Source organism: Pleurodeles waltl, chromosome 5, assembly GCF_031143425.1.
Source record: "Pleurodeles waltl isolate 20211129_DDA chromosome 5, aPleWal1.hap1.20221129, whole genome shotgun sequence".
Classification (NCBI taxonomy): domain Eukaryota; kingdom Metazoa; phylum Chordata; class Amphibia; order Caudata; family Salamandridae; genus Pleurodeles; species Pleurodeles waltl.
Window position 1 is genome coordinate 1695628206 of NC_090444.1, and position 16751 is coordinate 1695644956.

The following is a 16751-nucleotide window of genomic DNA, read 5'->3' on the forward strand; positions in this document are numbered from 1 at the left end:
CATAGTAGCGATACGTATTTTTTTTAAAGAACTATATATATCTAGAATATACACATAATCAGATAAAAAATATTCATCAACACAGGCATATACAGTCCATAGCTGTTTGAATATGTTGGTTATGAAGGAAGGAGCCAACTCTTGAGTAGTCTTCTGGAGACAAGATAGTTATATGTGGGTAATGAATTCCATAGTTTGGGTGCTTGAATGGAGAAGGATGTACCACCCATAGTATTTTTCTTGTATGGTGGTGTTCTAAGACAGGGTGCCAATCTTGAGAGGAGGTTTGTTTGTTGAATGCATTTGGTAATTTTGTTTCAGATAAAAAAAAGCGGTCCTGTTCCATGTATAGCTTTGTGGGTGATACAAAGCAGCTTGAAGGTGCATCTTCTGGCAACGGGTAACCCAGTGTAGTGCTCTCAAGGAAGGGGAGATGTGGGCTTGTGGCTTTACATGTAATAGTAGCCTGGCTACGGAGTTCTGAATAAGTTGTAGTTTGTTCATAATAGATAGAGATGATCCATGGTAGAGGCCATTTGCACAATCCAGTTAGGATTGAACAAGCAAGATAGTAGCCTGTACCTTGTGTGGAAATCCGAGGTGGGGGAAGATGCGTCGTAGAGTCTTCAAGGTGATGAAGCTTGTTCGTGCTAATTTGTCCACTAGAGCATTCATTGTTAACTTGGAGTCCGTGGTGATTCCAAGGTTTTTAACTTCCTTGGATAATTGAGGAGGTGGTCCGAGATCGTCAGGCCAGGCGCACAGTGGTTCATACTTTTTCCAGTCACCACATATGAGTATTTCTGTATTGGAGGAATTCAGTTTGAGATGGCTCCAAGTCATCCACTGATCAACGGCTCTGAGGCAACTGAAGATTGGCGAGTTTTCAATGTTTTTGGGGCATTCTATTTTAAATAGTATTTGTGGGTCATCTGCATAGTTGTAACATGTGAGGTGAAAATCATTGATCAGTTCTGGTAATGATATCATGTAGATGTTGAAAAAAAAGAACGCCACCCGGCCGCCCGTTTTTGACCTTTTGTCTCTCCCCTTCGCACTCCATGGCAGCCTTGGCGCTCACAGCGCAAACTCGATCAGCGGTATTGGAGCACTTGCCACATTGTTCACACTGTCACCTGATCGTAGTCATTTCAATTTAGCTTTAGGCTCTCCACTTCACGCTCAATAGCTTTAAAAAAAAAAAAAAAAAACTTATAATTGGTAAATATGCTATGGTAAAAACAGAGAAAATCCTCAAAGCGGCTCTTCCGACACAGCGGGAAAGCTGATACCACAATATTCACTGTACTTGGGAAACTCGTCCCATAATGCTTTGCGGGGCATTACTTTTACAGAACATTTGGCCATAACTCAGCCTATGGTGGCCCTAGGACAATGGGACTACCTTCAAAACATTCACAACGACATGTTCTGTCTACATCATCTCTGGATTCTTACACTAGGTTAGTCGGGAGCCCAAAATAGTAACCCCTCCTAACATTCAGTGTCTTTTTAAGCACTCTCAGGCTGAAACCTTTGTTTTACAGGTAGGAGTAGTTTTTTTTTTTTTTAAAGGGCCTTGTTTGTAATATCATTGCAGTAGGTCTGTAATTTTCTTTTTATGTGGTTATGTCCTCTAGGGGCTAACTATATGCTTACATCCCCATCCTTCTTACAAATGTTATTTTTATTGTGGTGTCCTCTAGGGGCTGTTCTGAGAATTACAGTTAACATACTATAATATTTGCAAAACCGGGGGGGGGGGGGAAATCACTCCATAATGCTTTGCAGGGCATTACATTTACAAAACATTTTTGATCACAACTCAGCCTGTGGTGGTCCTAGGACAATTCAAAATTTCCCTGCAACATGCTCTGCCAATATCATCTCTGGGTCCCCACACTAGGTTAGTGAGGACCCCAAAATAATAACCCCACACACCATTCAGTGTCTTTTTTATGCTCTCTTATAGCTGGAACGTTTGTTTTACAGCTGGGAGTAGAGTGTGTTTAAGGGCCTTGTTTGAATAATATTCCAGTAGGCCTGCTAGCCCTTTAGTTATATGCAGGGCCACTGGAATTATGTGGCAAGAAAAGTCCAGTTATGCATTTAAAATGACAATGGCTGTAACTCAAGCAAATGCGAGACCAATTGCATTGTAAATGCTTGTTCTATAATGGGTGGCGGGGTGCACCTTTGCCTCTCATTTTCCCAGGACTTGAAGTGGGATGAGAGAAAGTGGGTGGGTGTGGGCTCTAAAGGGGAGCTGCCTGCGCAATTGAAGGTGTGGCATAAGCTTATAAACTCAAACCAAAAAAACCAGTGGTTGAAAGCAGCTGATCAACTGTCCTATTTTGTCCTATGGACTCAGCAATCATTTCAATGGCACACTAGCGGACCAGGGGCTGGAGGAGGCTGACCCAGAGCTGCTTTCTGTAAGTATTATTACTAAATAGAATTTATATTGTTTTTAAGAAACAACAGACTAGCAAAATAACTAAAGCTGTCTTTAGGCCAGGCCTAAAATTGGGAAGTAACATTGTCTGAACCAAACAATTCTGATTTTCCAGAGTATCTTTAGAAACTGTGAGCGTGACAACCAAGAGAGTTGTTCAAACCAACCCAACTCATGCTGCCTGGCCGGCCGAAAATAGTTTACTTTTATTTTGTTCTAAAATAGGCAGGTAAATACATTTTTACATCTATCCTTTCATCCTCTCTTTCTCACCACAGTTTCCCTGAATAATCATTTTTTGGGGGTTTCTTCTTGCTGGATATAGTGTTTCATACTCATTCTCACAGGATGCCTCTTACTGCCCATCACACCTTCCTTTTCAAACCCAAATCCTATTTGACCTCCCCACTGCAGATGACCCTCGCCCTTTTCTCCCAAGTTAACATCACTTTCCCCACAGTCTTTTGTTGTCTGCATTACTTCTCCTGACCCATTGCGCATGATACCCTAATAAAATGCATCTTGCCCTTCTCCACCCTCAGAGGCCAACTCTTCTTCCTCCCATCATGGGCCAATTTTCACCTCCTAAAACCAGAGGTACTTGTTCCCTGCAGAGTAAACAATCTGCCCTGAAAGTCCAAATGACCTGTTCATGCAATGCAAAAAAGTTACTATTTCAATGTGTTTATCCCTCTTTCAGAATCCTGTATCCTGATGTATTTTAGTTGAGTGCTCTAACTGGAGGCAACATTTTAATGCATGGAAGTATGCACAAGTATTTGCCACTGTAAAGCATGACCAACTGTATCGAAGAACTGTTGAAAATTTGTAACAGCTGCAATATAATTTCCGCAATCAGATTTCAAATCACACATTTCTCAGTCACTAAAAGGTAAAAAGTTAGATCATAACATATAGGGATGCCAAGGAAAGGTGGCGTTACACTGGAACCCGGGCCCTGTTTTTATCCTTAACTTTTCAAAGAGGGTGTCACATTACAGTGGGATCTTTCTATTTTGCAATATGTTTGTTTGATGCATATCGTTATTACTCTTACAGTCAATAATACCCTGACAACTGAAACTTACACTCTGATTTGTCGAATAGGTCCATACTTCCCAAAGATATCATACATTTCTTCTCCAGTGATTTTGTAAGGCAAATTCCTAATGTACAAAATCCGATTAACTTCAGGGGGCAAGCGAATCTAGATGGGGGAAAAAAAAAATCAACTGTAATTTTAACATCTTTAGACACTTGGGAGTCATTATTGCAATCTTGAAATGTTTGATTCTTCAAATGTAAACATTTGTAAAAATGAAAGCTTTTCAATAAGAGATGGACTTTTTAATAATATGTCAATTTTGTAAATTACATCACTGATCATTGTGAATACTTGAGATTAAAAAGGTAATGGCTCCACAGGTCAGTTTCAGGATTACAGCAAGTCTACAAATAAATATCAAAACCTCCTGCACATCTCAGACAATTAGTGCCTGCTAAAAACGTTTAAATAATTAATTATGACATACTACTGGCAAGACAACGTGTTTGTGGACAATATTAGTTCATGCAATCTACGATGTGCAAGTCCAAAATCAGCCTTCACACAGTTGAAAAGCTAGAAAGCGAGATTCATGAGGAGATTCACTTCTATGCCAAATGCACCAATTCAAACAGCCAATAACTCGTCTCGACAGGAGGGGTCAATGGTAAAAAAAAAAAATGGGTGAGCTTAAATTACACTTTGATGAAAAAAGGTAGACAGTTATAAAGCTAAGCAAGTAAACTGGAAAGACATGCTTTCCCGTTACATCTAAATTGTAGACATCAGCATGGTACAGAGGGTAAAAAAAAAATCCACATGTGAAAGCATTTTGGGAAATGGCAATTTCGTGTGAATTCAGTGAGGCCATGGCACAGCCCAGTGGCATTAGCAAGAGATATTGATACTAAATGTATGTTGGCAGAAGCTGATAATAGGAATGCTATTTTAACAAAATTCAGATTTTGAGGAAACACTAATTCGCCAGAGCAGGAAGTTAGCGAGGAGACTGAAGCATCTGGAGCAACTCATGTGGTAAGCCACAGTTAGAGCTGAATGGAGGGTAGTAGGAGAAACATAAGAGGCAGGTCTGGAGTAGGCAAAACCTTGGATAATAGTTTTTAATACACATTTTCATTATCTTTTTGGCCAAGAATGAATATATGGTACCAAACCAGTTTATGAACGCAGCATATAAGGGGGAGGTCTGGTACACTCAAAAGGTCAGATAAGTATGGTTGTCTTTTTGGGAGTGGAGGCAAGACCCCCATCTTAAATGTGCCAATAGAGTCCCAAACGTGAACCAGGGAATTCCTACTGTCTGGATTCTTAACGTCAAACATATTACATTGGGCTGGATTTAGCAGTCCACTTGAAGAGACTTGGTTCAGAGATGTTTTACTTCATCCCACATAAAAGAACAATGAAAGCCACGAGGTGCCTTGATTCTTCTTATCCTTAGATTCTGTCACTATCTTTATGTTGTAACTTGAATTAGTGAAATACCAGGGGCCAAGTGCATTATCATGAATTCACCCAAAGTTCAAAGGATTAGGACAGTGCAGGACTACCAACAGGAGAACAAACGATGAAGTACTATATACAACAGTGAAACCAAAGGAACTACACCAAGTCCTAAAAGTACAAGCAACATAGTGTGGTATGAACAGGCATTCATAATTTACAACTTTTTAATATTAGACAAATCCTACATTTTATGAAGTGATATTGTTCACAATTTGCTAAAGGTGCACGATGTGACAGCAACACATTCTCTGAGGAAACAGCAAAAAGACTTAGAATAGAAAGGAAAATGTGAAATAGTAGTGCTGTGCAGATTCAGTACGCAGCGCATAAAAGGCTGACCTTCTGAAAAAAGCTTACTAACCAACATGGTGGCAGATGGGGCAAACCCAAAAAATAACAAGGAGGCTGGAAGACAAGGAAATATGGGGCAGGTTTGCAGAGACTGAAGGTGTTGGATTGAGAAATGCAAAGGAACTCAGAGGTGATGAGATGAATGCTTCTAAAAAAGTCTCCGCCACAGACGGTTGCTCAAGCCACTTCGAGTCCGCTGGCTTTTGCACACTAAGCCACTCCAGTCAGGACCAGTTGTGCAAATCAAAGGACTCAACTGCACTTAACAGTGGAGGTCCACCAGTGGCAAAACCAGTCTGAGGATGCTTGTATTTCTTTCTAGAGGTAACCTGCCATACCAGTTCTGGCTGAAGTTCCCCTGTTGGAGGAGCACCACATACGATTTGAACATGGCTTGGAACCTGTGTAGAGCTAACATAGTGGGCAAAAAAGGAAGAAAGTACTGTAATGTGTCCTAAGCCACTAAAACTTTTGCAAATGTTAAATCAGTATTTCTTCTCCAAAACCAGAATAATCTGCTGAGACACTATCCTTAGTGCCAAGGATGTGACACACACAGAGTTGAACCGGAAAAATAACAAGCATCCTGGCACAATGACCCTTAAGCGCTCCCCACAAGTGTTTTTGAGGGGGCCATGTTTGTTGGAATAGAAGAGGTTCAATGCAGGAGGTGCCCTACACAATACAATTTTAGAAACATTTACCTTTAGAAAAAATACGAACAAAGAGGAAGGGACAGTCTTTCAAGCTTTTAAGGCAGCCAACTGATCGCCCAACACTGCAAAGGATGTACCTTTGGTACATATTTCCATCATCAAATCTATTATGATTTTCTCACATACAGCAGCAGGGGAATATGCATAGTGAGGGTGGTTCTCAAGATGAGGCCCAGGTACAGTGTTCCACAGGGAAATGCCATTGTATTGAGGCTCTGCACAGACCTTTGGGTCTGGCTTAACAGCACAGCTGTCTATTAGGCACACTGTTACTAATTATTTATTATATACAGAGTGGGCTTTGCCTCCACTCAAAGGAATATTAACACTTCACCTCATGCTTTTGGCTATTTATTTAGTATATCATTCCACCTCCCAGAAAGTGCTTCAAGTGGAATGCACATGGTACTATTTTATATCAGAGTACTCAATTACGTTGTCTGTGTGTTCTATAGAGAAAGTAATACTTTTTGTCTACGTTTTTCTTCAACATTGCCAAAAGGAAAAAGGGTAGGCTTTAATGTGATAAACAGCATTTTAGCTCACAACGCATGCTTTTGTTTACATTTGCTGGCATATGAAAATAAGCCAAGCCTAAAAAAATATATATCATTAAAATGTTACTAGACCCGCAAATGTGACTTGGATAATCTTCTTAACTGTAATATGAATGACCCATAAACTGGTCTAAAAATTGTGTGATCCCAGGCAAATACTTTATTTAACTGAGTCACCTCTTTTTCATTTATCACATATGAGCGCACTGTCAAATATGCAAGTTCAGCATGTGTCATGTGCAAAAACTCTTTTCAATGATTTGACTAAACTACTGCTACATGTATAATAAAAAATGTAGCCCACATAAGGGTACACATGACCCCTGAACTGCCAATTAGTTCAAGCCACAACCGCTCGTGTTCAATAGCGGTGGTCTGTGCTCTACTGCCTTGAGGGGGGATTACCTACATTCTCTCACAACCTTATTTTCACCAATTTGTTCTGGGGCCACCATTTTTGTCAGACTGCGCTCTAATTGTTGAACCTCCTCACGGTATTTTAACGGCTGATGGACCCGTGCGCAGGGGACGTGCCGACTGCACGCCTAAGGCAAGCCCGTCTGTGTCCAGCGCCAGCCAGGCTGTTGGCGAGTCTCCCGAGAATTCACTTCCCAAACATGCCCTAGATATGTTTGACCTTTTGACTGACAATAATTGGGATGCCTTAGTTCTTAAGGAAACATGGCTGAAATTCAGTTCGGCTGCTGATATTGGCTTGACTCTCCTCCAGGAATTCTCAATCAAACATTTTGATTGAGACAACAAAGTTGGTGGTGGGATTGCAATCATACATTGCTCGTCATTTCATGAATCAGTTTCCAAAAAAAAATAACATTGACAATATTGAGGGCTTATTCAGGACGGCCATGTCTCCCATATTTTCAGTGTCAGGTGCACTTATTTATTGCCCCCAGATGCAGCAGCTGCTTTTTGCAATAATTTATGGATACTCTGGGCCAACTGTATTCTCTTCAGGCTGATTTCATAGTTTTGGGAGGCTTTAATCACCATGTTGATGATCTGAATAATAAACCAGCACAACAATTGGCGAGTACCTTAGAAGGCTTTCACCTTGAACAATTGGTTAAAGGTCCCACTCATACGGTAGGCCGTACCCTCGGCCTGATCATGGCTAACCCCATACCAGTCAAGATACACCCTGTGGTTAAGTTGGAATGGACAGACCATGCCTTAAGTCCGTTTGAGATTCATATACCCACTTTCTCTGCCACTCCTGGTATGACAAAAACGTTGTCCAGACCCTGGAATAGAGGTATTGACTTGCTTCTGGCTAACGCCCTCCAGTCCATTACGTTACATCAGAATGTGGTTTTGTTTAATGAATGGGTGGAAGAGGAGATTGATTCTATTGTGCCCAAGAAGCTTAACATCTCTAAGGGAATGAGGCTGTCTGCTCCCTGGTTCTCGGATGCTTTAAGATCACAGAAAGTCAGCTGTAAAAAGCTTGAAAGGTCCTGGAGGGCCAATTATGATAAAGGTGCTAAACTAAAGGAGTATCGCAGCGTGCAGCTCGTAAAGCTGTTATTACTCACTATTTCCAAGGCGGACAATGCCTCAAGAGTTGTTTAAGGTGGTGAGCAACATGCTGTCCCATCCGGCAAGCAAAAATATCCTTTCTCTTCCAATAGAGATCTGTGAAGATCTTTCCATTTTTGTAATAGTCAAACCATCCAGGATTCTTTTTCTCAGTCTCTTCTTACCTCTCCCGGTCCTTTTTTTTTATTCCTTTACCTGCCCCTTTGTTGTCGCGTTTTGCCCCCATTTCCTTGTCCTTTGACTATTTTTAAATTGCCAACTGCGGTGGTAGACCCTGTTGCGAATACCCTTCTGAATGATTCTTTGGATCAGGCGATTGTACCCTTGGGCTGGAAAGAAGGCCCTTCTACTCCCTTTAAAGAAAGCTGCAGCCGAGCCCAAGATCTTGAGTAATTTCAGGTCTATTTCTCTTCTCCCTGCTATGGCGAAGCTGGTGGAAAAAAAATTTAATAGGCAGTTTTCTACCTTTTTGGAGGATAACCACATGTTGCGTGACTCCCAGTCAGGCTTCAGACTGGGATACAGAACCGAAAACACTCTTCCTGAACTTTCGGAATTCATTAAAGTTAACCCTGATTGTAATTCCCAGGTTATGTTGGTGCTTTTAGAGCTCTCTGTGGCCTTCGGCATACTTTTGCATGTTGTTCTGCTTGGAAGAATTGGCATTATGGGCCGTGCCCTGCTATGTTTAAATCATTCAATGTGAAAAAACCTCTTGGCTGTGGGGTTCCGCAGGTGTGCGTGTATATATACACACATCTCCAAAGGCTCGACAATTCTGGCATGGGGAGATATATATATATCTCCCCATGCCAGAATTGTCGAGCCTTTGGGAGTGAAGTTTGTCTCATATGCGGATGCTATGCAACTTTTTTTGGCCTTTCAGGAAAATGCCTGTACACCTTGGGTTCTTTTAAAGTGTGTCTGAAATCTGTCATGGACTGGATTAACTCCAGCTTTCTAAAACTGAACTCGGGTAAGACTTAGATTATTTTTTTGGCTCTATATCCAATCCAGACCCTGGCCTTTGGTGGCCTCCAGAGATGGGACCTCCATCTTGCCCTTCCCCGGTTGTAATGAATCTTGGAGTCAAATTGGACTATGAGCTCACTTTTGAGCCACAGATGTAAGCTCTGTCCAGTTCCTGTTTTTTGTTTATGAGATCTTTGCGCGGTATGCTCTACCTGATCCCTGCGGACAATCAAAAAAACTATTGTAAGTGCACTGATCACTTCAAAACTGGATTATTGCAACAGACTGCACCTAGGCGTCCCAAATTTTCTGAGTCAGCTATGCAAATCATTCAAAATGTGGCAGCCTGTCTTGATCTTTAAGGTTTCTCCCTGGGTATCAATTTCCTGCCATCTGCGGCAACTTCATTGGCTCCCAATTAAAAGCAGGATCCAATTTAAGGCTCTCATTCTTGCTTTCTGAATGTTAAATCAAAAGGCCCTAGGTATCTTGGGAACTGGTTTAAAATGTTTGTGCACGCTCAGTCTCTGAGTTTTAATCGCCACAGGCTGTTTCAAATTCCTAGGATACACTAGTCGAGAAGTGGTGGTAGTTACTTTGCTCATGTGACAGCTAGACTGTGGAATGTAATCTTGCCCTCAAAAGTTGCTCCTCGGAAATGGCCTTTACAAAGGGTCTGAAAAAGTTTTTGTTTGATTCAGTTTTACAGTAATTTCTGCTCTTATGGGGCCATACAACTGGACAGGTCTATCTGCAAACGCCGGGACAACTTTTTGGTAGCTGGGCACTATAAAAATGCATTGTATTGTAGTGTAATAGCACTGTCAGCATGAAAGGTGGGGGGGGTAATTCTCAGGTCATGTTTAAAAACTCCCGTTTTGAACGAATAAGCATTATGTGGTAGCACTGTCCTTTAAAGACAGCACATTTCCATTGAAATGGCCTCAAACCTTCTCACCAACATGCAGTTTTACTGCTAAAACCATGTAGCGTACAACAACTGTGTGTGAAAAATCAGGTTCCGGCAAATAGTTATCATATGTACAGAACTCAAATTTGATTATAAAATCTCTGTTTCCATCAACAATTAAAAAAAAAAAATCAAAGGTGCTTTGCTAGCTACTAAAATATATTTTTTAATATTTTTACAGTTGATTTATATGCTATTTAAAAAAAAAATACATCTGACAGACTTTCATTTTACACTGGCTGTACCCCAGCATGATTGTCAGACAGTTCACTTTTCTTTCTCTGACTGCAAGGTTAAAGGATAAAATAAGCAGCAATTTGTAAGGAGGCATAAGCCAACACTTGTCCTCCGTCTTTCAGCATAGCAAATGTGACAAGATAAAACAAGATTAAGAATATCTTTATTGCGCATTCACTTTCAGAACAGTTGTTCTTTGTCAGGAGCTCTTCAGCCAGACCAGGCCCTAACAAGTAGTTCACCTTGTGGTCATAGGGGTGTGTGGTTAAAAGGTCTCCCATTTTTTTATGTCAATGTCAAGATTTATGTTACACAGCACCTGAACTGAGCATGTCTGTAAACCCTAACAATGCTCGCAGCAAAGAGAATAAAAACAACATTTTATTGGAAGGCCTTTCCTCTGGTTTGGTTCCAGGGTCAGTGGGCGGTTAACAAGCAGTATCTGCATAGGATGAAGCCATTTTCTACCAGTGTCACAGGATACTGTTTCCTTCCACTCAAAGAGAACCATTGTATTCTCGTATGGCAGAATGACTAGAACTGTAAGCCACCTAAAGATACAACTAAGGTACAGTATAACACTCGATCAAGTCAATGTTTGGTCATAGCTAGATGTATGAGAACTATCGAGGGTGGTGGGGGGCTGATTTAAAGGAGGGCGTTATAGAATAAAAGCCGAAAATTGGTCTTGCTCTTATTATGGAAGTCTCTAGGGGCTTGTTCTATACATTATTATTTTACCATCACAATAGAATATTCGAATCTTCCAGGGCACATTGTATTCTGCCACTAAACAATACAAAATTGCATACAGTAATATTAAGCTCCGAACAAGGAACTTAATTGCACGAAACATGCAATTGCGCAAAGCTGGGATGCCATAATGACTGACTTACACACAGACACTCCGGACACCCCCCAGCTACAGAACCCACCCCCTGAATAATGACGAAGCCATTACAATGCGGAGTTATAGTGTCTTGCCCCCGCCTCAGAGCATAAGTGTCCTGCTTCCAGCGAAGCCTGTCTCAGTGAATCCCGACTTAAACATGATACCTGAGGGCTGTGCATTGATTGGGCTTTTTTCTTTTTACTGGTTGTCCTATTTGGGACATTTAAGATATTAGTACAGAATATTATACAGCGATGCCAAGTGTATGCAATACTTGTACTAGAATGTGGACTTTGATGTAAACACTGCTGTGCACGCATTCAAACCACCTTATGGTGTTTTCTCCTCCCTACACTATGCCGTGAAGTAAGAGAATGATGAACTAACCAAAAGATGTTCTTCTAAATGACTCCACAATGGACTCAAATTATAAGTTGGATATGCTCGTTTAACACTGCGCGGAATATATTGTCACGAAATGTTAATACTGTACACTGTACCTTTTATGTGTTTGCTCTTAATCTTTAAAATGAAAAAAGCAATATACAGAGTTAAACAAAAAGGGAACGTTATTTGCACTGTTACTCTGTTTTACAGAAAAGGTTGCGTTTGTATGCCAATGAACCAGCTCTGCATGCCCTACTGCTCAGCATTCAATTTCAGACAAAAAAAGCAAAATGACTGGCACATCATATAACTTGCTTGATCTGTCTCTGCTGTGAAATGCATATCCACGAAGCCTCGATGATTGGGTAAAGTGAAGCAGCGGGTCGCAAATGAAACATCTGATTTCCAGAAAAGACCGCACCAACCAAGTAGGAAGAGGTATTGCCATCGTCTTCAAAGACTCCATCAGCGTCACCACCTCCACCGAAGACACCCCTCTCGCCGCTGAACACCTGCATTTTCAGATTCGCACCGACCCCAGGACCACCCTCAGAGAATCCCTCGTCTACCGTCCCCCCGGACCGCGCGCCCCTTTCAGCGACTCCATCGCCGACTTCATCTCCCCGCACGCCCTCGCCGGACTACATCCTCCTAGGCGACCTCAACTTCCATCTGGAACAAAACAACGACCCCAACACCACCGCCCTGCTCAACAACCTCGGCCTCAAGCAACTGGTGAACACTGCCACCCACATCGCCGGACACACGCTTGACCCTATCTTCTCCGCCAGCAAACATGTCTTCTTCAGCCACACCTCCGCTCTACACTGGACCGACCACAGCTGTGTCCATTTCACATTCTGACGCGAGACCCGCCACCTCCACACTCAACCCATCCCTCGTCGACAGTGGAACAAAATCCCCGAAGAGCAACTCTTCTCCGCACTCACCGTCAACCAACCCACCCTCACCACCGACCCCAACGACGCAGCCCTCAGCCTCTCGAACTGGATCCCCAACTGCGCAGACAACCTTGCTCCCCTCAGACGCACGCATCAACAGGCCATCACCAGAAAACCTCTCTGGTTCTCTGACACCCTCAAAGAATCGAAGAAAACTTGTCGCGCCCTCGAGAAGGCCTGGCGCGAGGACCACACCGCCGACAACATGACCGCCCTCAAAAACGCAACCCACGAACACCACCACCTGATCCGCGCTGCCAAAAGGAACTTTTTCACGGACAGACTGGGCAAAAACAGCCACAACAGCAGAGAACTTTTTAGCATCGTCAAAGAATTCTCCAACCCCAGCGCCAACGCCATCACAAGACTTGTGCAACTCCCTCGCCACCTTCTTCCATCGCAAGATCAGCGACCTCCACGGCAGCTTCGGACACCAGACCCAACCAAGCACCACCGAACCCACACCCCTGACCATCACCCTCAACGACTGGACCCACATCAACACTAAAGAAACCAAAACCACCATGAACTCTATCCACTCTGGCGCCCCATCCGACCCCTGCCCTCACTTCATCTTCAATAAAGCCGACGACATCATCGCCCGCACCTCCAGGCCGTCATCAACTCTTCATTTTCTTCTGCTACCTTCCCCGAATGCTGGAAACACGCCGAAGTCAACGCCCTACTAAAGAAACCTACGGCTGACCCGAGCGACCTAAAAAACTTCCGCCTCATCTCGCTCCTCCCCTTCCCCGCCAAGGTAATAGAGAAGACCGTCAACAAACAGCTGACCACCTTCCTGGAAGACAACAACCTGCTCGACCCTTCACAAACCGGATTCCGAACCAACCACAGCACTAAACCGCCCTCATCAGTCACAGACGACATCAGAACCCTGATGGACAATGGTGAAACAGTCACCCTCATCCTCCTCGACCTCTCGGCTGCCTTCGATACTGTCTGTCACCGCACCCTAATTACACGCCTCCGGTCCACCGGGATCCAAGGCCAGGCCCTGGACTGGATCGTCTCCTTCCTCTCAAACCGATCTCAAAGAGTTTACCTCCCACCGTTTCGCTCAGACCCCACCGAGATCATCTGCGGCGTACCTCAAGGCTCATCGCTCAGCCCGACACTCTTCAATGTCTACATGAGCCCCCTCGCCGACATCGTACGCAAGCACGACATCATCATCACCTCCTACGCCGACGACACCCAACTTATACTCTCCCTCACCAAGGACCCCGCCAGCGCCAAGACGAACCTACAAGAGGGCATGAAGGACGTCGCAGATTGGATGAGGCTCAGCCGCCTAAAGCTGAACTCTGACAAAACGGAAGTCCTCATCCTCGGCAACACCCCGTCCGCTTGGGGAGACTCCTGGTGGCCCACGGCACCGCACCTACCCCCGCAGACCACGCCCGCAACCTCTGCTTCATCTTGGACCCTCTTCTCACCATGACCAAGCAAGTCAACGCTGTGTCCTCCGCCTGCTTCCTCACCCTCCGCATGCTCCGCAAGATCTTCCGCTGGATCCCCGCCGACACTAGAAAAACCGTGACCCACGCCCTCGTCACGAGCCGCCTGGACTACGGCAACACCCTATATGCTGGGACCACCACCAAACTCCAAAAACGCCTGTAACGTATTCAAAATGCCTCGGCCCGCCTCATCCTCAACGTACCCCGCAACAGCCACATCTCCGCACACCTGAGACACCTGCATTGGCTACCAGTCAGCAAAAGGATCACCTTCCGACTTCTCACCCACGCACACAAAGCCCTCCACAACAAGGGACCGGAATACCTCAACTGTCGCCTCAGCTTCTACGCCCCCACCCGTCTTCTCCGTTCCTCGGGCCTCGCTACCGTCCCTCGAATCCGCCGCTCCACGGCGGGTGGGAGGTCCTTCTCCTTCCTGGCAGCCAAGACCTGGAACACCCTCCCCACCAGCCTCAGGACCACTCCGCATTCCGGAGACTCCTCAAAACCTGGCTTTTCGAGCAGCAGTAACCCCCCCTTCACCCTAGCGCCTTGAGACCCGCACGGGTGAGTAGAGCGCTTTATAAATGTTAATGATTTGATTAGATTCTAATAATCCCCTACCCAGATTACACGTTTCCCCTGTACTGTAAGTGTCCAGAAGTAACCGAACGACAAAACGGACCGCTTTACACAATTTCCTAATAAAGAAACAATGATCCTTTAATCAAAGATGTCGGGCATCAGAAAGTCAGATTTCGTAAGTAGGGCAATTACCCCGTAAACAGTAAAGGAGTCTCGTTGCAGGTGATAGAATTCAAACCTCAGACTTCGAATCACAAATCAAATAAATGTAACACTTATGGGTGAACTGAATTTCAGATTTCTGGAAATTAGCCCTGCAAAGAACAAGCCCTGCCTCCACGTTTCCATGCTATATCAAACAGTGCTCGGTCTTGATTCACAGTCAAGTATTTCCTACAAGCCTACTGTAGGGAATTTGAAGCTTAAAATGTAATGTAAGCATTAACGGGAAAAAGTTAACGGCGGGGAGGTTTAAATGTTAAAAGTAGAGACTTCCTGGAAATTCAGGGAAGGCGACAACTAACTATGTAAAGATCCTACACTGGACGGGGCATCGTAGGGAGAGGAAGAGCACAGAATAGCCAGTGAGTCCCCAGGGTGGGTTCGAGGGCTCTCACTGCAGCGCGCTACCTACAGACCGCACTCACATTCGCTCTCTTGGCCGCTTGCATCGCCATGGCTGCCGGTTACTTCGGGGCGCCTCACGCAGATGAAACCAAGGAGAGACGGAGAAACGAACGACACCAAGCACAACACGGCAGCAAGCGAAAACACCGTGCAGTTCAAACAGGAAGTGACTCGCCGTGCGCGTCACTTCCGTTGAATGAGGATCAGCGAAAAAGAAGACGGACTATTATAGCGGCGGCGGTGGCGCACTTACCCTGAATGTAGGGATAAACTTTTGGTGCGTGTTGGCGGTTTTGAACTGATACAGAAATAACGAACCTACTGTTGTTTACTCAGTACAATATAATATAACACAGTACATGTGGGGCGATTAACCACTGTGTTTTATCAAGGCAGTGAGTGACATTTGTCCACAAAATGCAGTTAACTCCTACTATTGAATGTCCAAGGATTACTGTAACAATGTATGTTGCAATATATTTTATGGTCCTCTTGTTGTACAGGGAAAGTCTTCTTTATGGAATTGTGATGTTATATTGAGCGTGTTTGTGTTTGCTGAGCATATCATTTGAAAAACTTAACCAATTAGTAATGTCTTGCTCACTTAATTCACCATAAAAGTAGACATTTTATGGGGATTTTTTTGCACAAGAGAGATCTTCAGTAAACACTGACACTCACTTAGGATGTACATTTTCTAGCATTCACCTCAATAATTTTCAATTATATTAACCCCTTCGCTGCCAGGCCTTTTCCCCCTCCTGTGCCAGGCCTTTTTTGCCTATTTGGAATAGTTCAAGCTTAGGCCCTCATAACTTTTTGTCCACATAAGCTACCCACGCCAAATTTGCATCCTTTTTTTCCCAACATCCTAGGGATTCTAGAGGTACCCTGACTGTGGGTTCCCCTGAAGGAGGCCAAGAAATTAGCCAAAATACAGTGAACATTTTGTTTTGTTTTTAAAAATGGGAAAAAAGGGCTGCAGAAGAATGCTTGTGGTTTTTCCCCTGAAAATGGCATCAACAAAGGTTTTGTGGTGCTAGAATCACCAGCTTTCAGGAACAGGCAGACTTGAATCAGAAAACCCAAATTTTCAACACAATTTTGCCATTTTACTGGGACATACCCCATTTTTACGATTTTTTAGTGCTTTCAGCCTCCTTCCAGTCAGTGACAGAAATGCTGGATCCCAGAAACCTAAACATTTCTGAAAAGTAGACAAAATTCTGAATTCAGCAATGGGTAAGTTGTGTAGATCCTACAAGGGTTTCCTGCAGAAAATAACAACTGAAATAAAAAAATATTGAAATTGAGATAAAAAAACAGCCATTTTTCTCTACGTTTACTCTGTAACTTTTTCCTGCAATGTCAGATTTTTGAAAGCAATATACTGTTACGTCCGCTGGACTCTTATAGGGTTTGTAGGTTCA

The 16751-nt window shown here is 43.6% G+C and overlaps 1 protein-coding gene across 1 annotated transcript in view; it reads right to left on the reverse strand.

The window, feature by feature from the left end:
• SF3B6 (splicing factor 3b subunit 6) overlaps positions 1-15500 on the reverse strand; it is a 30449-nt gene extending 14949 nt beyond the window's left edge. Inside the window, exons 1-2 of the mRNA XM_069236028.1 lie at positions 15342-15500; positions 3544-3662 (exon numbers count right to left, since the gene is read on the reverse strand). Coding sequence (XP_069092129.1) covers positions 3544-3662; positions 15342-15371 — 149 coding nt within the window. The 5' untranslated portion in view covers positions 15372-15500. The remainder of the gene's footprint in view (positions 1-3543; positions 3663-15341) is intronic.
• Positions 15501-16751: the final 1251 nt, after the last annotated feature.